The sequence below is a fragment of the Diadema antillarum genome, unplaced genomic scaffold (genome assembly GCF_040938485.1).
Source record: "Diadema antillarum isolate AM-2024a unplaced genomic scaffold, OU_Dant_1.0 seq00000839_RagTag, whole genome shotgun sequence".
In the NCBI taxonomy this organism is placed as follows: Eukaryota; Metazoa; Echinodermata; class Echinoidea; order Diadematoida; family Diadematidae; genus Diadema; species Diadema antillarum.
In genome coordinates this window covers 321,484-342,958 of record NW_027271715.1, presented here as the reverse complement: position 1 = coordinate 342,958, position 21,475 = coordinate 321,484, and the positions used below count along the sequence as shown (strand labels likewise).

The window sequence follows — 21,475 nt, the reverse complement described above, 5'->3', positions numbered from 1 at the left end:
CTTTTTCTAAGTCCAGTGTTTACCAAACCCACGACATATCCCATTGTCTATGTGGCTGTGCGTTGACCCTTAGTTATATTTTTACTGAGTTTTTAAATAGTGTAAGGCTTGTTGAGTAGTTTGGCCTAAAACCAAATTGATTCAGGCATAGGGTATTGTTGTTTGTTAGATATGTGTATATCTGCTGAAAGACACCGTTGAATTGCTGAAGTGACATATCATAAGGGAGAATATAAGGAACGCAAATAGTGAGAGTAGAAAGGTAGACGGGAGGATAGGGGGAAGGAACATTAGAGAATTTATCACTGGAAAATTGAGCAAAGAAAATGGGATTCCATCGGGATTCGAACCCGAGACCTCCGGATTGCCAGCCCGGTGCATACCTACTGAGCAATAGAAAGCCCTAGTTAAGTGTTCGTCCCAGAAACCCTAAATTCCCAATGCTCGAATGGTCAGAAGCTATAGCAGTGTGTTTGTACGTGACACACACGTACACACTTGAACCTGGTATAAACCCGCAGGATAATTCAACTTGAAGATAAATGCGAGGGATCACCGAAGGTCTCGGGTTCGAATCCCTATGGAATCCCATTTTCTTTGCTCAATTTTCCACTAATAGATAAAATTCATTTCTGGTCAGTTTTTCTGTTTGCGTTCATTCAAAAATTTACATCTTCATCACTTCTCTCTCTCTATCTCATCTCAATTGCTCCCTCTCTTCCCTTCTTCAGTCCGGTCCATCTTTCTCCTCCCACACCGACTTTCAAACCCTTGACCTGATTCTCACTCTATTATAAGTTATTTTTCCTTACAACTGTCCCTGTCTCCCATTCCCCCATCTCCCCCAGTGCTACCTCAACTTCCAACTCAGCACTGTACTTCGACTCTCACTATTTACCTTTCTTAAAGGGATAGCATAGTATTAATTGAGGTGAGGATTCGGCTGTTAACTTTTTGTGAGATACTTAGAAACCACTTAATGGAATGTCAAAGAGCATACAATTATAAGAGGACTTCAAAATTTGTTTGATAAAAATCGGTTTTGAAATGGCTGAGATATCCAAACACAAAGTAAAAACAAAGGGAGACTAATAAAAGGTGGTTCCCATATTTCATTAGGATAACTGTGTTTGGGATATGTCAGCCATTTCAAAAATAATGTTCATCCATTAAACTTTGAATTTCGTTTAGAATTATAATTATGTTCAGGTGCGAGCTTCTTCACTCTGTCTCCCTCTACAAATCGAATTTGTTAAGATTGCAAATGCTGATCTGTAAATTAACAAACATGTCGGAAAACAGGAACCAGTTGGACTCGAACCTGTCATCTACTGTTCATTGTGTCACTGCCGGCAACCAGGGACAGCCTGGTGGTAGTGTCGCTGCCCGGAAAGCAGTAGATGACAGGCTCAAACATAGCTCAAAGTTAACACCACTGCATGACAATTTAATTCTCATGAAGAGTGGGCGATTATTACAAGCTATATCATAATAATACAAAGAAACGCATGAATTTTGCAATCTTTGTTACTGCTTCAAACTATTTCCTAAGCTGTGGGGTATAAGTCATATTAGTATAATTATCTAAAACCACGAAAATTGCCGTCAATGAAGTCGCAACAGCAGTCCACAATCCCCTTCGTTGTCAACACCCTGTTTGGTTATTAGTTTTTAGAAGAATAAACGAAGGATGTGTGCTACCTTTCACCCTTTCATCACGTGTTAGATTACGTACAATATTAAATCAGCTCGTCAAATTTTTAGCATGTAATGTCCATTGATTATTATTCACTAAGCTGGTACCTGAGCTGCACTTCATAATGTTGGAGAAGTTTCGATTCCCAATCACAAATACACCACTCCCATGTGACTATGGAACGGATAACGTTATTTTGTCACCAAGCACACTGAGGAAGATGATAGAGAAAACCAAACAGTCCAAGTGGAATCAAAGTCATTGAAACACGTGTAGATGAAATGTTGCACTCATTTACTCGCATATAATGGCACTCAAGAACTTCTACGTTCATATCCTGACTTCAGGACATGTTGTTTCACTTTTGCAGAGTTTTTTCAACTCTTCGGCTCACTCACAATTTCTTTTTTAAGATACCTAGTTCAGGACATTGACAATGTGGTATTTATGACATCACTTTATCCTCTTTTCATTTTACATCATCAACTTATCGTATATAGTAAGGGTCTTAACCAAATCATCACGTTCGGCAAATATATATATACATTCATCGGTTTCACTCCAAATCCTATAGTTTGAGCAGAGAACGTTATTTGGAGGAATAAATAGTGGTTCAACTTGATTGATTAACGTAGGGCCTACATGGATGGCAAAGAGTATTGGCAAAAACTAATTTGTATAACTATCAGTCTCTATTGAACTAACATAATCATAAAATTTTAACAGCATAACGTGGCTTTCTGATTGTCCGATCGTACCTGTCAATCTTTTTCATGTTTTCAGATCGAGTATTGTGCTGCAGTGCGGAAAGCAAAGAGTTTCGTCATAACTCTAGACATGATAGAGCCAGAATTCATAGATGAAGACCACAAAACGAGTTAACTTCGTTCTTGTTAACATGAGGTACTCGTTAACATAAGATACTCGTTAACATGAGATACTCGTTAACATGAGATACTCGTTAACATGAGATACTCGCGATCAGAGCTGCTATAAAACAAAACAAAAACTAAGAACATATAAATTATGGGATATTTTCGATAAAGAATGTCCTACATGCAAAAAGTGAGGTATCACTGGAAAGGTTTTGAAATGTTCGTTCTAATAATGGACTTACTCCAAAATATGCAAACATGGTGCTTAACCAGTTTGACGATCTTCTTTTATAAAAGCCAATTACTAACTAACAATTCCGATGGAAGCATGACGTATAAAAACTTTGAATGAGAAAATGGCATTACATTTAACAAACATTGCTTTCTTGAATAGGTAAGCAACACTGCATCCTGCATATAGCTGGATCACTGTTGCAACTACATTTCTAACACGAAAAATAATGTTTATACATTGTCTTGTAAAGACACATAAACTATTGGACTGAGCCATTGTGAAGACAGTACAATGTGACGATAAAATATCTTTCATTAGTCAAAAGAGGGCGCAAGTATACTTGAGTTTGTGGAATACCCATCCACCTTTCTGGCAAGCTTTCAATAGATATGTGGGTTACAGACACCGATTAAAATGAATAAGATGGACGAAAGCATGTAGCTTCTTATTGTTATCAAAAGCAGTTTTTTTTTTTTTTTTTTTGCTTAGACATTTTGTTACTGCTATCAACGAATGTAGAGATTTATGGCATTTTGCCAAAAAGGGCTGCTGATTATAGCGTACTTCGAATGGAATTCAATGTAAAATACGCACTTATTAGAGAATGTTAGATTTTGTCTTTCCCTTTTACACTCTGCACTTATTTTTCAACTTGTATCTATATCTATAAATTTAAGTACCTATAAAACATAAAAATAGAATCAACTATGCTAATTCATTTACGTCCACCGTGTCCACTCTGGCCTGTTCGCGATACTGACACGGTATACTGTGGCGTATTGACTTCGAATACGGGTTTGTATCAAGGCACATTCTCTACAAAATCTCAGCTGCACTTATATTATAGATTCGTTATCAACGATCATAACACAATGGTCAGACATTTCTGCACTCTTTATTGTTTAAATGTTAATTGCAAACATCAGATTGTCTCGGCGTGCATGAAATTCTTGACTATTTTTTTTAAGTCTCAACAGACTGATCCCCAAGAGAGTTCTCTATAAGACAAACGCTTTGTGGTGATACCAGCACCACAAAACAATTGAAGTTATTCACAGGAGCTGTAGGCGACGTTGGTGTACGCAGAATTCGAGAAGCATTCTCCTTCTGGGAGCCTCTTCTCGGTTTTCCCTGCATTGTTTTGCTCATAGTCCTCGGATGGATTAGTCACCCTACAGAAAAAGGAATAGGTGGGACAAGAATGTATCATCTCCAGTATCTCCAAGAACTTCGATGATTTACAAACAATGACCAGGAGAATTGGCAAAAATTTCAGATCTACTGCATTGCTGTCAGATTAAGGTAAGGCTGTAACTCCTGCATGCTAACATTAGGAAGACCCTTAATTTATTCTCCAAAAACAAGTGAGGTAAATTTCGCAAAAGAATGTATAGCACATTAAAGGTAAAGAATTAAAACAATAATTATCTATCTGGACTTACCGTTTTAATTCCGAGAACGGTTTCACGTCCGATCCTGAACGCTTCATCAGCTCGTTTGATTTGATGTACTAGTAAAGCACATAGAATGCAGAATTATACTATTAAAAGTTACCTGTGTTAGGTGCCATTACAAACCATGGACTAGCCAATGTCCTTTATGGGGCCGGTATTTGAACCCGATTTGCAATCTTGCTATCCGTGCAAACATTTTCTTATCACGTTCATTATCACGCAGACCTAACGTTTTATTAATTTCCTTCTTTTATTATCGTTTAATTTTTCATACTTTAGGTAAAAAGCTGACTAAAAGGGTAGGGCCTATATCATTTGTGATGCCAGACCTTACTTACATCGACCTGACTCAAACTAAGACAATGATTATGATTGCAAAGATATCATCCCAATATTACCATTTCACTCTCTCTCGGTCTTTGATTTCCCCCAAACAAGGCAGAGAATTTCTTACTTTCCGACGTTTTCGCTGTCAGCTCTCGTCTCGGGTAAGTTTTGTCCTCGAGTCTCTGGAAGGAAGAGTGTGAAGAAGCCGGCCAGGACGGCCACTGACCCAAAGATGACCAGCGGCATTGGTGTCCAGAACTTATCCAATGTGAGGATGAGTGGAGCCAACATGGTAGCTACTCGAGCAAACATAGAACACGTCCCCACTGCCACGGTCCTTGGAAGACATAAAACAAAGATAGGATGATCAATGTATGACAAACAGGCGGAAACTCTCTGTTTTAATGTACAGGAAACAATAGCTGGCGTTTGATCGGAAAACATCATTGCATGTCCATAAAAATTTCATCATGATCGTTGATTCATGTGAACGTTTAAAAAACAGGAAAACATAAATACAACATCAGCGTAGGTCCCTGCTAAAATAGGCTCTCGAAGTATAACATTCCGTCTGGTTACGGTAACACAGACACGTTGTAACCATGGTAACAGCAACAATAAGAACAAAGGAAAACGTCTGGGTGGATAATGCAAGAGCCATCAATTCTGTCCTTCCATCCTATCCTTAATCTACAAAAGTAGCACACTCCCTCCCTTCTTCCATTCTCCTCTTTTTCCTCACGAAGTTAAAGCCATTCCAAAGGTTACAAACACCATCCTCCTGTATACGACTGATTGAATTGGGCGATGTACTGTGATACACTCACCCATTATATATGTTTATAATAATTGATGAGTCTTACCTGATGTTTGTTGGATAAAGTTCAGCTGTGTAGAGGTACAGTACGGCAAGTGATCCAGAAATGCCGAATTTCCCGACCATCGCAACCGTTGTTAGCCACACGCCCGAGGCTAATGAAAGAAATAGTTCATGAGTATTCTTAAAACTGTGAAATAAGTTCAAAGATAACTCGAGTACACGGGGAATCAACAATTTGTTTTCGAAATGTCAGATGTCATCTATTTTCATTTTAACTCGGTAAGTGCACCAAGCAAATATCTTCTTAATGCACTGTAATACGGATGCTGTTGTTCTAGTGGAGTTCGTCCTCTCAAGCAGTATTACAAATGTATTAGTCAGGAATGGCAACGTATTTTGGGCACATGTGGGATATCATTGGTAGACTAATTTTCCCTACAGTATCAGATCCTTGTCCAGCTGGTATTTTGATGGGTGGAGTTGGGCATATTTTGTAATTCCTTCTGTTTGTCATTGTCATCATCATTATCATCAACAGGAACGCGATCATCAATTGAAATGATGATGCTAGACTCCAGATATAGCCCCTTACGAATTACAACCGTAAAGTCCCTTACGAATTACAGCCGTGCACAAGCAGGCAACGCCCCCGAGTAGGAGCAAGGCACACAACGACGGTTTCCGGCCGAAGTACTCAAGTGTGAAGATACTGAGGATGTAGGCAGGGATCTCTACGGCGCCAGAGATGGCAAAAGCCACGTAGTCATTGGATCCAAGGTTGGACGAGTTTAGAGACAGACCACTGTAGACCATTGTGTTCACCATCCTAGACAACCGTGGATAACAATTTTTATTTGATTTTTTTATTTTATTTTATTTGATTTGATTTGATTTGATTTGATTTATTTGCTTCTGCGTTATGATACATTTTGGTCCTTTTTGTACTTGAGTTATGTAAGGATTTCGATACAAGCAAAAAAGCAAGCTCATCGAGAGAGAGAGCAAAAAAAAAAATCTCCAAAAGGCTCAGGTCTGGTTCCCCAACTTGCCGCAAAAAGAACAAATCATGGACATTCATAGTTTTTAACTTTCTGTACACCTGTTCAGCTGTCTTGATATGTGATGCTTAAAGTTATTGATTTCATGCAAAGTAATCATTCTTGCTGAAAAAATGCTAGCTTACCTATTGATTCTCACAAGGAATGACAATAATTTTCAATCTCTCAACTCTCAGCACACTTCCTTCACTCAGTCATTCTCTGAGGGGGAATGCTTGCAGTATAGGAGTATCAAGAATATTAGATCCATAATAAACAAAGTGGTCACCGTTTTCGGATTATATACTTCATTTACAGATACATGTACTCTATTGCTTTCTCTGTAAATGCCAGCCAGAGAGAGAGAGAGAGAGAGAGAGAGAGAAAGGGAGAGAGAGGGGAGAGAGAGACGGTGGGGGGGGGGGGGGATTGACTCACCAGTTGAAGATCAGATTCAGGGTACGTAGACACATAGACCTGGTTCTAAAGAGATCTAAAGCTGTTGGCTTGTTCTCCTGTCGTATCGCTTCCTACAGCATAAAATGATAAGCAATTAACACGCCAATTTGTGCCTCTTCGATAAATCTCTGGTGTTATCGAAGATACACAAATAAAGGGGTTGAGACACATAACTGATTACCATTTAGGCCTATTAGTCTTCAGGGTGTAACAGATACCAGCCCCACTGAAACAATATAGTTCTATATATCTTTTTTGTGTGTGGGTTTATGACATCACCTCCGGACCGTTGCATTAATGATGTTGTTGTTGTTGTTTTTTGTAATGATTCTTAATAAGACTTTAGCACCATCTCATTTGGACACGAAAAGTAAAATCTCTTCATAAGTATTAAATGACATCAACTAAATTACATATTATGTTATGTATAATAAGCACATCAATAAGAGCGCCATCTGTTTGTCGTTACGTTCAGAATCAATTATTATTGTTACAATAACCATTCATACCTGTGCTAGGTTACTTATAACCCTGCACTTTGCCGCTGACAAGCATAAATGATTATTTCTAAATAGTATGTCGGGGGTTTTAATCTTTTTGTTCAACGATGAGACAGAGCTGTTTATGATATCAGATATTGTTATGTAATTAGCATATTCTCAATTGACCCTGATGAAGATGTATTTACCAACCTGCTCTTTCTTGAATTCCTCAGTGAATATAGGATCCGGTGCTGCTGCTTTGTTCACCTTGGCAATGCGAGCAATGATTTTCTCAGCCTTATCGTACCTTCCAACAGAAATGAGCCATCTTGCTGACTCTGGCATGAACCTGCAATGAGACCAAACAGCGATGATCATTAGATATCTACAAGTGACAGTGTCAAAAGAAATAGACATGATAGAGGAGAATGTTCTGAGAAGTCCTCAGTTTGGGATCACCGATTGATTGGATGTTTTGTCCAAGGTGTCCAATAAATTGACAATTCATAAGTTATGAAGATTGCAGTAGTGAGATGGATGAGTATAGTTATGATGGTATCCATGGCAACTGAAACGTACAGGTACGGCGTGTAACATAACTTCACATTTTACCTCATTTTACATGAGGCCTCCATCCATTTCAAGCTTAATCGCTTATGATGGTGGTCTCCTACATTCAATTATCTCTGTTGTTTACTGAAAAATACTGTATATTTTATTTTATGTTTCTGTGTATCTACATTGCTCAATGCAATCACCTATGTGAATCTATTTATGTACTGTTATCGATTTATTTCACTGCACTTGTTATTCTTTGTCTTTGTACTTTTTGAAGTTTGCATTCAAATAACATCTGATTGAATGCAGAAATAAAAGCAAACAAACAAACAAACAAACATTTTACTTATTCATGCCAGACTCCTTATAGTTTCGTGTTTACATTATTGAATCATTACCTGTTGTGGACATATAAGTAACCTTGTTAAACTATGTTAAATATCATACAACAAGGTATCGATACCATCTTCTGTGTTTCAGAAGTTACAGTGAGACGGGACATGCACAGGGCAGACACGAAGTTAATTTCATTTCATCAAAATTATAAAATCAAAATATTACGACATTCATTACAGCCTGTCACATCAATGTGCGTGAGTGTATGCGTGTGTGTGTGTGTGTGTGTGTGTGGGTGTGGGTGTGTGTGTGTGGGTGGGTGTGTATGTGTGTATGTTGTTGTTGTTGTTTGGTTTTATTAATAAACTCTGCTGTCTACGATTACCAATGATTATCGATTCATGTTTCAATGCTCACCAAAGGACCAAAAAGAAGATGGCGGTTGGTGCCGTCACTACTATTTGTAAGGTTCTCCATTCCCGCACAAAGAATGCAATGAGCGCCAGGAACATGTAACCAAGGGAGAAGGGAATGCAAAATAAAATTCCTGCGACATTTCTCTTGGTAGGTCCCACGTACTCGGTACCTTCATTAAAAAAAAAAATAAAGAGGAAAAGAACATGCCTGTCAGAGTCAATCTTAACTAAATACAACAGCAGCTTGAAAGTGACAATGCAGGTTCGGTAAATATACGCAGCAAGTGTCTCGCTTCCTCTAGACGAACACATCAAGTTATTTCTACTCGCATCGCTCTGTATCCACTGTTATAGCCATCTTGTTTTTCATCTCCTGAGGTAACGTGTTTTCCTCTTTGAAATGCCAATATTCAGAGGGGGGGGGGGTGCTGTAAGTTGATGAATGTTATGGCTCATGATACTGTAACCATGGTAACGATGTTTGGTATAATCACTTTGGAAGCATACAGGCCAACTCTGGTGTATGTAAAGTTTCTTCTTCTTCTTCTGCTTAAAGCAAACAAAAAAATGAGAAGTTATTTCTTTCTCCCTGTAGGCTGAAGGGTATTCAGTTTTCCGTCTTCCTTGTTACTTTTACTTCTTAATCTTAATTTCTCCTATCTAATCTTTCTCCATTACTTGTACATGATGCTAGCGCTTAGACGCTTAAATTATAAGCGCTTTATAAATGATATCTATTATTATTCTCATGATAGGATGCTTGGCTATTCCTTGAGATGCGCAAAATTTGATAATGGATTTTGATGTCAAGCGTAATCACACTAAACACCACGTACCTCGAAGCACCTGAAGTCAATGGGAATCAAAGTCAAACAAATAAACAAATAGAATTAGTTACCAATGGTTACGTTGTATTTGTGTTTTCTGTAATACATTCATTACAGATCAGAGTTTGTTTGTTAACATGTTCGTACGTATATTCCGGTGCATTGCATAGTTCGAGCCTGTGACGTCACGTACCGATGATAAAGAGGATGATGTACGTTGCTATGGATCCCATCCCTTGGAAGAATCGCACGACAGTGAAGACCCACCAGTTCGGGGAGAAAGCAAGGAGCATTCCAAACAAGAGTCTGAAGATGATACATATCAGAAGTGTCCACCATCGACCGATCCTAGGATTTAGAAACAAACAACAATGTAGATTACTTTAATCACTGTCGCGTGATGTTGGGAATAGAATGCAGTATGAACGCAAGCAAAGAGAAAAATGTAGAATCAACAAAATGAATAAACTAACAGAAAGATTATGTAAATGAGAAGAGACGGATATAGTAAACAGACAGACAGCTAGACTGAATGCTATGCTATAAGGTCAGACAGAGAGCTAGATGAAGAGATGACTTAGTGAAATGTAGAGACCAAGATAGTGAACTAGAGGGATATATATATATATATATATATATATATATATAATATATATCATTCATGTCGACCCTGAAGAAGAGGCGTGTCAAAAATTTGGTTAGAATAAATAGTACTGTTGGACTAAAATGCATCACTATCCTACTTCGTCATCTTTTCTGTACTGGTACCAACACGCGGACTACAAACAAAATTATATATACATATATATATATATATACACACACACACACACACACACATATATATATATATATATATATATATATATATATATATGTATATTTGTTTATTATTATATATGTTTGTTTGTTTCTTACATTGAGAGAGAAGAGAGGGAGATTATTTAGTAGTGTAAAGTATACATACATATCTGACAAGATGCCAAAGACAAGCGAGCCAACGAGATAGCCACCGTAGAAGACTGTCTGAGACACGTCCGAGAGATCATCCTTGCCACACACTAAATTGAACTAGGGTCAAGTATGATATAAACGTTTATCTCAACACTATCAAAATACACAGTAGACAATTTATACAAACAGTAGAACATAATTTGTTCAGGGAGGTGTTATAGATGTAGCCGGAGAAGAAACCAGAATCTCTCCTTTGCACTCATGCTCCTTGCAGCGGAGAAATTATGCGATATTATGTTTTAGCATGCATAATACTCATTCCTAACTCAATACAAACACAGTCAGCACGTCCCTGTCCCATCCAATGCAACATTTTCGATAGCACATTATCATTCAGTTCAAAGCAAACTCTAAACCTTCACGTTCAATATTCTATATATCAATTTATTCTCTGATTTTAAACCAACATGAACCAAATGGTGTGGAATTATACTTGAAAGGAAGAAACGAAATGAATTTTGACGTTGTCGTGACAAAAACAAAAACAAAAACAAAAAGCACGTGGTTGTTATCGCATGTCATTATAATTATCCATAGGTTCATTTTACCAGTGATATCAAACCATGAAAAGTCTAGGAAAATTCACTTAAGTACATATTTCAATTCAACGTATTAACGTATCGTAGATTACAAAATTTGAAGTTTAGAGCTACATATAAAAGATAAAAAACATAAATCATCATTTTAGTGTTAAAAAAATTAAATCAACGAAAAGTAGAAACACATCAATTTCAAGAATAAACAATTCGTGAGAATGTGATCATGCTGTAATACCTCTCAACATTGTCGATTCTTAAGTGCTTGTGTGCTGGCGCCACATCCATTTCAATCTCTTGTATAAGTATTTGTTTGTGAGGACACGTGCACTCTGTACATTACTACCTGTAGGGATGATCATGAAGGAAAATTCTCACGCTTGTAATTGTAGTGGATTCGTACTGGCTGTCGTCGTAAACCCAACCCTGGTCACATGGAATGGTCTCCATGTTTCCATCGGTGTAGTTCGAAGGGTCGATACCCGGCCAGAAGGGGACTCCTGTCACATTATACTTGACACACTGTCGATACTCAAGCTCACCGCTGGTGGAGTAGTTAGCAGGAATACTTCCCTCCTTCTGGGCCATCTCACAGGCATCCTCCGACAGGTGGTAGTCTGCACATCCCGCATCCCACTCAGGTGTCTGGGGTAGTTGAGGATGAGATCAAAGGGAGAGAGAGAACATGTGAGATGTTTACTTCCTCACCTGATTACCCGCTGAGATAGACCTGGGGACCGTTTCATGAAACTTTTTGTCGGTGATTTACACTGACAAATGTTAAAAGCTACTGAAATCCTTGCGTCTGATTGTCTGATAGCAAATTTATCGGTGAAAACCTCCGACGAACTCGTTGATGAAACGCCCCCCCCCCCCGTACCATTGTAGCAAGTAAAAAATGTAATCACTGATTAGTAATGATTAGTAATTTTAAGTATGGAGAGCATCAAATTTGAAGAGAAAGTACGGAAAACTTTGCATCAGCAAATTATTTAGTGAACGATTGAAGAATACAAAATTTGCCAGATCAAGGTGATTGTGACCTGAATACACACACAGAACGTGCATGGACAGTCCAAATGTTCGACAAATTCAATATTTTTTTTTCTTTTATTACCCATTTAGGATAAACGCAAGGGGGGGGGGGGTAACAATAAAACATTCAGGTTGAGAGAAATAGAGAAAATCTTTATTTTCTCTTTTCAAAAGCGTTTAAAAGTATAGACAAAATGGTTTTATGTTTATTCAGTTAACGTTAAACCTTCATACGGTAAATACGGTATGTAAATTACCCTACTTTGCGTGCGTGTTACTTCGGGATTTCTCCCTTGTCATGGTTCTATATACAGCTGAATATTTGCAAGATTTTTCTCCGGCGTCTTGCCAAATCTTCTTTCGGATTTTACTGAAGTCAAAAGAACACGGGATCTTAAATGATACATCGTGAAATGTTGAATGTGAGTCATGTTACTTGCATACCAAGAAGAGAGAGAGAGAGAGAGAAAATAAAAGTAAAAATCTCACAGTATTCAAAGAAACTGAAGTAACATACAGCAAAACAGCAAGATGATTTTGGGACACCCCCCCCAAAAAAAAAAAAAAAAAAAAAAAAGCTTGTGTCTTCCACATTCTACCTCACAAGAATGTAATCCAAAAGCACACAAATGTGATGTTTCACGTCGACAAGTACTTTATAAGCAGAAGTGTAATACCTTTGAAAACATATGAAACGAATGTTTCATCCAGGAATAAGATATTATCAAATCAAAAATGAGAAAATCGAAATCAACCTGGATTGTGTACAAATATTAATGCAAGTATACAAAACGAATATAATCATGGGCAGTTCATAAGTTTTCAGGCCATTGCCCTGCGGTAATCATGATTATGGACGTTGTCATTGCTGTTATCTAATCTGTCATTTAATTCGATTCCATCTCATCCTGATCTGTCAGTCTGTGTCGAAATCAAGTCCACCACCCTCCGAGTTCGAAGTCCGAGGCTTGTGCGAAACAAAAACACAAACAAAAACACATACAAACCCAATAATACGAATACAGTGCACTCCCGTTATAACGGACATGGTTATAGCGAAATTCTAGTTACAACGAAGTAAGAATTCAGGTCTCAAAACTATCATCTATATATTTTCTTTATGTACTTTTTATACTGTTCGGCTGTAACGAAATTTCAATGTATCGAAAGAAAATCGCCGGTCCCGAGTTCTTCAACGGGAGAGTACTGTATAGAAGCTACACACTCCACTACTTTGTGACCAGTCATGCCAGTATAGGAGAGGTTTTGACGGCAACTTGGATTATTGGATAAGGTCAGTCAAAGAGTTACTCACAAAGCTTTTCGAGATGTAACCTCTACGACCAATAAATGCTACTTACGTGACCGAAGTTAACTATCTAAAGAATCTATTAGGTTTATAGTTAAGCTTATTTTATTTATGATCGCTTTGACTGATTTGTGGTAAATATCATAACGCTCCATTTATGGTTTAAAGTTTTCGAATCTATCGTTAAAACTTAATTGATTTGAGCAACTTTTATGGTTAATAAAGGGGGAGGAGGTTACACTGCATATAGTGAATGGAAAAAAATGATAGACACTTTATCATTTATTGTGGCATTATGACCTCATAAATGTCAGCAAACACATCGTACAGGGGGGGGGGGATTTTCTCTAGTGCGGGGAGGGGGGCAACTGTGTCATCCATGCATGCCCTTTACTCCTTAATCATCGATATACCACTTTTTATGCAAAGTATTTAATTTTTCATACATTTATAACAAAAATTCGTTATGGGGAATGCGGGACTGCTGTCCGCTTCGAAACTGGCTAGTTAAAATCGTACTGTTTGCAGTCATTCTTTGATAATCTAACGCAAATTCGTGATATTGTAAAGTATTCACAAAGCTGTCAAAGATGTCTCTGAATTAAGCGAGGAACAACATAATCATGTGATTGTACATTATTGTCATTCAAGCGATATTCAGGGACAGTGATACAAATTTGCTCAGCTTGTACTGGGACTGCTTTTCATCCGTAGTTGCATTTACGTTCGTTTTTATTTGTATGGGACAAACTGAGAATAGTTACTACCAGTGACTGCTGATAATAATCATTGGAATCTGTAAGTCTGAAGTCCACTATAGCATCACTGTTCCATTACCCTTTACTCCTGCTGAAGATATTTTAGTAAGGTCCTTTTTATCTGTTTAATACCTATATCTCTCCTTAAAACAGACTCATGGAATCGCGTCTAAATTACAACGAAATTAAAGTTACAAACAAAGTGAGACAACACACCATGCGTTTGAGCAAACATGGCTCCCTAATATCAATGAACTCCGTGTTCACATTGACTGTAATCTGCGAGTAATATAAAAGTGGCAAAAAGTTATGTCTCATAATAAACCTTTCTTCCTCTTTTCTCTTTGTGGAGGATGGTGTGTGTGTGTGGGGGGGGGGGGGATAAAGCCGAAAAGGGGAGTTGTAACGTGATGTCCATGAACATGGAGTGTTATTTTATTTCAAGGGTACTCTCTGAAAAAAAAATCGAATAAAAACATTCACTCTTCAAGGAGTGAATACAAAAAAGAGTGAATTTAGAGTGAAATAGGAGTAAATTATGAGTGAAAATGTTTATCTTCATTCATTTTGGAGTGACCTCATGGCAGGGATCACTCGAAGATTTTAGAGTGATCCCTGAGGTCACTGTAAAACGAGTGAAAAGGATTTTCAAAATACACTCCAATTTCACTCTAAATTCACTCTTTTTGTATTTACTCCTTCAAGAGTGAATATTTTCACTCGATTTTTTAGATAGTATCCATAGCTATAATATACTGCATGTCATTATTTTTGAACTGACAAATGAATTGGGTGACAGTCTTAGGGGTGTTGCAGGAAAGTCGAGTTGCGATTATTTCCAACTTTCTTGCAATACCCCCTTAGACATGAGATCATATATATAAATCAGTTTTAGATACAAAGTGTATTATATGAGCCATGATTTTCTTTTTTAATCCGGCCTATATTCTCCTCTCTCATCCCCAACAAAGTAGTGCCCGAGGAAGAAAAATTATAACATTTTGAATTCTTATCTTAGTTTTTATCAGGGTAGGGAATAAGCTAAATATCTCTCACTTCTGATGTACCCACCAGCTCCCTACCCATCCTTATTATAGGTAGGCCTATACATATCAATAATCTTATGTTCCTCACACACAAGTATATCGTCATTAATTGGAAATCTTTGATTCATTCTGAAGTCAAGCTGTGACACCCAATGTTGGCATATTTATGCCAGATCAAGTAGTACACGACTGTTAAGCACACGTCGTAAAACACGATCATAAACTATTATTCTATCGTTGCCAAGTTCTGGTTTTTTTCCCCCTTGTGGGAGGAGTTTATTCTGTGCTTCCTCGTACCAGTCTCTACTTTATCAGTCAACAAACCCCATCAGAAAGTTTGTCTTTCAAATTTTATCATTTCGTCATACAAAACCGTCATGATTTCAAATAGTTTCAGATCTATGGCATTTTGTGTCAGTCAGAGATATATCGGTGGGATCCAAGAGTGTGTTAATTGTCTCAAGCTGTCATTCAAGCAACGTACATGTTACAAATTTTTAATGAGCAGGACCTTCTTATATGGGTAAAATGTTTCCATGCGGTAATTGTATTATCCGCATATTGTCATAATTTTGTTGTCGCAAAGTTGGGTTGGCGATTAAAAATTTCGCCGTATATTTGATAAAGAGTTAAAAGTATTCCCCCTACATCATCATTTCAGCTAATGTTCAAGAATAAATATCAGATTTTGGCCCCATATTCATCTTTCTAGACATTGCTAGACGCGTGGCGTAGAAAGTGCACTTAGTGTTTTGTAGTTTGGATTTGTGCACCTTTGCGATCACACCGCCTTTGACAACGTGTTTGATGGTCGAATTGCTGACGCATGCGCTGACATTATGTGGTTTTCCAAGAAACATTTTAATTGAATATTTTTTTTTATATCTTTATCTTTTCATAACGTTGTTAAATGGGATACAATTTCGACGAAACTGGGCAAAAAAAAAAATCTTCGATATAGGCATGAGTAGAGTTATATAGTGTATATAAGGATGAGTGTTTCGGTCCATTTCGTATGATTGTAAAGGCTGCAATGCGGATTTTCGATACGACAAGGAAAATGATAAAGCACACATGAGAACAATAGTGCTTTCAGCAAAAACAACCGATTTAAACTCATTACACGATAACAATCAGAAAACGTCAAACAACTGATTTGATAGCTTAGAGATTGATCAGAAACAAGTTTGAATGTTGAGATTGTGGAATCGCGTAGTACCGTCTCTCGCTATACTGACCCCTTCGTGAAGCCGGAGTAGACCTGAATTTCTTATTTTAATTGAATGGCAAAATTTCATATTCAATTACCAAAATCATCTACATGGTTAAAGAGCAATAGATTATCACTCAACTTAAAAAGGACAAATTTCATTCATTCTCATAATAAGAAGCATGAAAATTAAATGCACCATTTGAATAAAGTGGATGGTATATTATTGGAACAAAGGGAAAGTGTCAAATTTCTGGGAATATATAAAGTAAAACATGAAATGGAACGCTCATGTGCGATACATCTCTTATAAAGTGTATCGTAATGTTGGCTTACTCCATAAGCATAAGTATTATGTCCCAAGAATATTTCATTTATGCTTTATAACTCGTTGATATTATCGAATATCTCATACTGTAACATTGTTTGGCAAATTCAAAAAGTCACATTGACAGTATATTGCTTCTACAAAAGAAAGCTACACGTATATGCACCAACTCAGGTTATCGGGACCATTCAGATCCTTTGTTCGCAGAATTAAAAACACTCAAGGTAAACGACATTATTTGTCTTTTTTTCGCAAAATTCACTCTTTATGTTTCACTTATATAACGGTCAGTTGCCATTTTCTTTTTTTTTCTCATTATTTCATTTAAACAAGGGCATGCATTCTTATCCCATTATAAACAATCTGATAAATTTCATTTACACAATTCTAAAACGTTGATGGCTCTGAAATTTGTCAGACACACCAGACCCGATATTTGAAACTCTCTTCCTTTTAAATTCCTTGGGGTTATTTTAGATGAGAAACTTTTTTGGAAATTGCATATCGATTATATTTGTAATATAATTTCACGTAATATAGGCGTTATTAATAGACTAAAATTGTGTTTACCTAAAAAAATCATTACTTATGTTATACTCTTCATTGATATTGCCTTACCTTAATTATGGACTTTTAGTCTGGGGCAACACGCACCAAAATCTGTTGGATAGAGTGTTCCTTTTGCAAAAGAAAGCTCTTCGTGTCATTTGTTATTCTCCCATACGTTCTCATACAGATGCACTGTTTGCCTCTAATAAATTGTTAAAATTTAGAGATTTGTTTTTATTCAATTTAGGTCAATTTATGTATATGTACAACAATAACCTTCTTCCTGATGTTTTCCATTCCATGTTCCTAAAAAATCAGTCATTTCATGAATATCCAACTCGACGCTCTAACGAATATCATTTACCTCTTTTCCGTACGATTTTAGCAAAGAACACATTTGTTTATACTGGCCCGAGCTATTGGAATTCCATGCATCCTGATATCAAAAATGCCCCCTCAATATACTCATTCAAGAGGAAATTGAAAGTTTCTTTATTGCAACCTTATTCTACTGAATAGAATTAACCAGCTGTTATAACTTCTTTTCTAAGAACCTACGTTTTCACATATTAATTGCCAAGTATACTTTAACTCTTGTATACTATATTCATATAATGCTACGATATTTCTCCGATCATATATGTCTATTGCCCTGTTCTTTCTCGCGTCACTTTTTCTCACTTTCTCGACATACTTCTTACGAGATCGCTGTCTCTGTAGAACGTTTTTGTCTGTTCTGTTCTTTTCTATTATGTTAGCTTTGCCTCATTTTGTCTCGTCTCATAGTCAACTCTCCATTGTATTGTTACTCCCACTCCAATCTCATTTCATGTTTATTTGTTTGTATATCTGTCTGCTTTTGTTGATCTATCTTTCTAGTGGGCTTCCAGACTATTACTTTTTTTCTCAACTGATGTTTTTCCTCTGAGGGGCCCACAATCTACAAGCTTTGTCTTCTCAGTGGGTCCCTCCATTTTTCGAATTTTGCATACTGTATAATTACTTCTAATCACTTGAGTTATATGATAGTGTACAATTATTATAAGGTGGTACAATCATTGTATCTACATTCTTTCATGTTATACTTTGCGCACCTTAATTTCTGTTATCAAAAAAGTGATGTTCATATCTTTTTTGTCGAAAAATGAAATAAAACATTGAATTGAATTGAAAAATTCGAACTTTAAAGTCTATGTACTCTTTTAAGAAAGCTGTAAAGACAATGCTGCTCTCTAGATATCAGTGATCTTACAATGTCAGTGTATTGTATATGAAATTCCCTCGTGGAAATATCGCCGTTCTTGATTTATTACGTAATGATATGTAACCGACCATGTGTAAGTGCTTACTTGTACCTCGGTGAGAAAAAACTTTGTAATTTTTTACTGAACAGAGATCCAGGTGATCTAATTTTATGTAAACCTTTAGCGATAGCAGACAGACTTCTCCCCTCCTTTCTCCTTTCTTCCATCCCATCTCTATGCAAGTCATCCCTCCCTCCTATTTCCCAGTAAATGCATTATTTACGAGGGCTGCATGCAAATCAAGCAACGCTTAAGATGTAGCTCTCTGTATTATTCATTGTATCGCTGATATGTTTTGTTGTATATTGTAAAGGCAATGAAGAAACTTACTTTGTTAACAATATATCAATTTATGGCACCAACAATGTATACACACAAACATGTGTATGTATCTGCATGTGCAATGATAATGCAGGAACCAATAAATCAAATCAAATCAAATCAAATTAACATGAATACAAATTACACAAATCTAAAGTATATTCCTGAGACAAAACTGCTGTGTAGACATGATAGCAACCTGAATGAGTGTAATATCAATTTAACTTGGACCGCAAAACCCCACAGCACTTTATAGCTGTTCCATTAGTTTAATTGGTGGTAGTAGTAGATATTATTTTATGACATACAAATGAATATTTTTTTCTTCTATTTTTCTTCAGATTATACGTGGACACGCCCTTAAAAAACCTTCCGAACCCTCTGGTTGTGACCTCATCTGTCAATCATTGCTAATGTAATAATTTGATTAACAAAAGACATTGGAATGCATCCTCCCCAGACCGAGCATAACTTCCATGTTCCCTGTTTGCCATGTCTTTTGTTAGTCACATGAATATCACAGAAAAATGCAAGTTATGCTGAGTCGAGGGGAAGATGCAGTTTAATGTCTTTTGTTAGACATATCAGTACTTTAGCAATGATTGACATAACCATTAGGCGTTTTCACATCAGCCCGATGTTTCGAAATAGCGCGCTATTTTCTGACTTGGGAAGTTTAAAAATATCTCGAGCTTGGATTTTTTTCGGGCTGATGTGAAAACGCCTCAAATGAGGTCACAACCAGAACCTGCGTTTGGAGGGTTTTTTTTTTTTGTGGGCGTATCCAAGTAATCTGAAGAAAAATAGAAGATAGATTTATTTAAAAATGTATAGAATGTTTCCATATAAATAATCGTTACACCCCAAAAGTGATGTTGAGGTAATCGTGAATCAACACAAATTAACGTGATTTGTATGTCATAAAACCTTTGAACATTGAGCCATAAACAAGTAGTATGTTAGAGAAGAAAAACGGACCATACCGCACACCAGTGGTCAACAGGTGCGCTCTGGAAGACGAGGATGTAGTCCTCCCAAGGTGTAAAGAACATAAGGAAACACACGAGGGCGTACACCCATCGCTGGTAGCGTCCAAACTCCCCCAAGATCTTGAGCAAGTCCTCGAACTGCATGGTGCATCTCAGTCTTTGCCTTTACGGTAATTACTGCAACATTTCATCTCTCAGTCTGCCATTTCAATAGACGCACTGATAGTGATGGAGCAGCATGAATGCAGAGTTGAGGCGTTAGAGAGATTCTGTTGACCCGCTTCTCTACCCGTCAATACCCGTCAAACTTCTAAATCCAAATTTGCATTTTACAATGCATACATGTAAACTCCCCCAAGTACTTGTTGGGGCAAACATGACATAATGTGTATACTACCATGTCATAACCCTAAACAAATTTTGATATTCCTATGCGATGTCTTCAGGGGTACTTCAGTAATTACCAGTCAGTCGTAGTCCAGCAAGTTGGTCTGTAATGTGTGAGAACTAAGCATACTAAGCTCCTTATGTAATGTTACTAAGTAAACCCATAGGTCCTATAAGGACAAACCACAGTTGTCGATCTTCTGTATGTGACATTGCTCACCTACCCCAAATTCTAATGCAAGGTTTATGGTTTGTAATCATAATCGGGTGCATGCTCTCCTCGGGGTTCAAAGTTCACTCGAAGTAGAGTGTCTTAAAGTGAAATTCCGCCACGCTATAACTGAGTATAAGATCAGGAGTGTAGTCAGAAGGACAGTGAAGGACAGAAAGTCAGAATAACAGAACCGTAAAAGTTCAAAATCAGAACTAGCCTAATAATGTTATGGAATTCTATAGCTTGTCGCGTTTTTCACAGCGTGATAATTTTGGTTGCAAGCAACGTGGTATAGAAATATCGGTTATTGTAAGAAACAAAAACAAACCACACAAACAAGCAACAACAAAAAAAACCCGACGACAACAACAACAACATTTTTTGGTGTGAATTAGATAGGTCTTCTCTTTGATATTTCCCCGTCTTCTTTTTTTTTTTTCTTGTGAGACGATTATCACCTCATCTGCTGTTGATATGAGAGTGGTTTTTAAACTATCACATTTCTATACTATAAGTTATCACAATATTATGATATCCTTATTATGATTTCAAGAAGTCTCTGATATTTGTTTGAGGATACTCTCCTATTCAAAACGAACTTGAATATTCTATGAAAATGGAAAACTTTGAAAAGACCAGTTTGTTACTAATCCATAACTAATGGCTAAACCATCGTCAATCACCCTTTGGTTCTCATCATCTGTAACTGTCTACTTCACTGTAAACACAGAGTGCTGGAGCGTTGTTTGATATGGTTCGAAGTGTACTATATAATAAACTGATAATTTGGGACTAAATCACCTAGAGATAGCAGGAGAGTTCTAATCATAGTGTAAAGTACGGATAATTAGCAATGAGCTCTGATTAGACTATCAATCGAAGGTCCGGCAGAGACCGGGAGTGCAGTCCAGTTACCTCCCCCTACACAATTGCGTGGCTCTTAGAAACCAAAA

At 37.1% G+C, this 21,475-nt stretch overlaps 1 protein-coding gene across 1 annotated transcript; it reads right to left on the bottom strand.

Annotated features, from left to right (window-relative positions):
- Positions 1-3,854: 3,854 nt before the first annotated feature.
- LOC139740161 (organic cation transporter protein-like) lies at positions 3,855-19,955 on the bottom strand. The gene is made up of 11 exons (XM_071650749.1): positions 19,916-19,955; positions 11,451-11,717; positions 10,490-10,593; positions 9,716-9,870; positions 8,697-8,865; positions 7,596-7,734; positions 6,883-6,974; positions 6,025-6,233; positions 5,451-5,559; positions 4,715-4,924; positions 3,855-3,978 (listed from the first exon to the last, which is right to left on the bottom strand). Exons 2-11 carry the CDS (start codon positions 11,658-11,660, stop codon positions 3,855-3,857), a joined length of 1,521 nt encoding a protein of 506 aa, XP_071506850.1. The 5' UTR covers positions 11,661-11,717; positions 19,916-19,955.
- Positions 19,956-21,475: the final 1,520 nt, after the last annotated feature.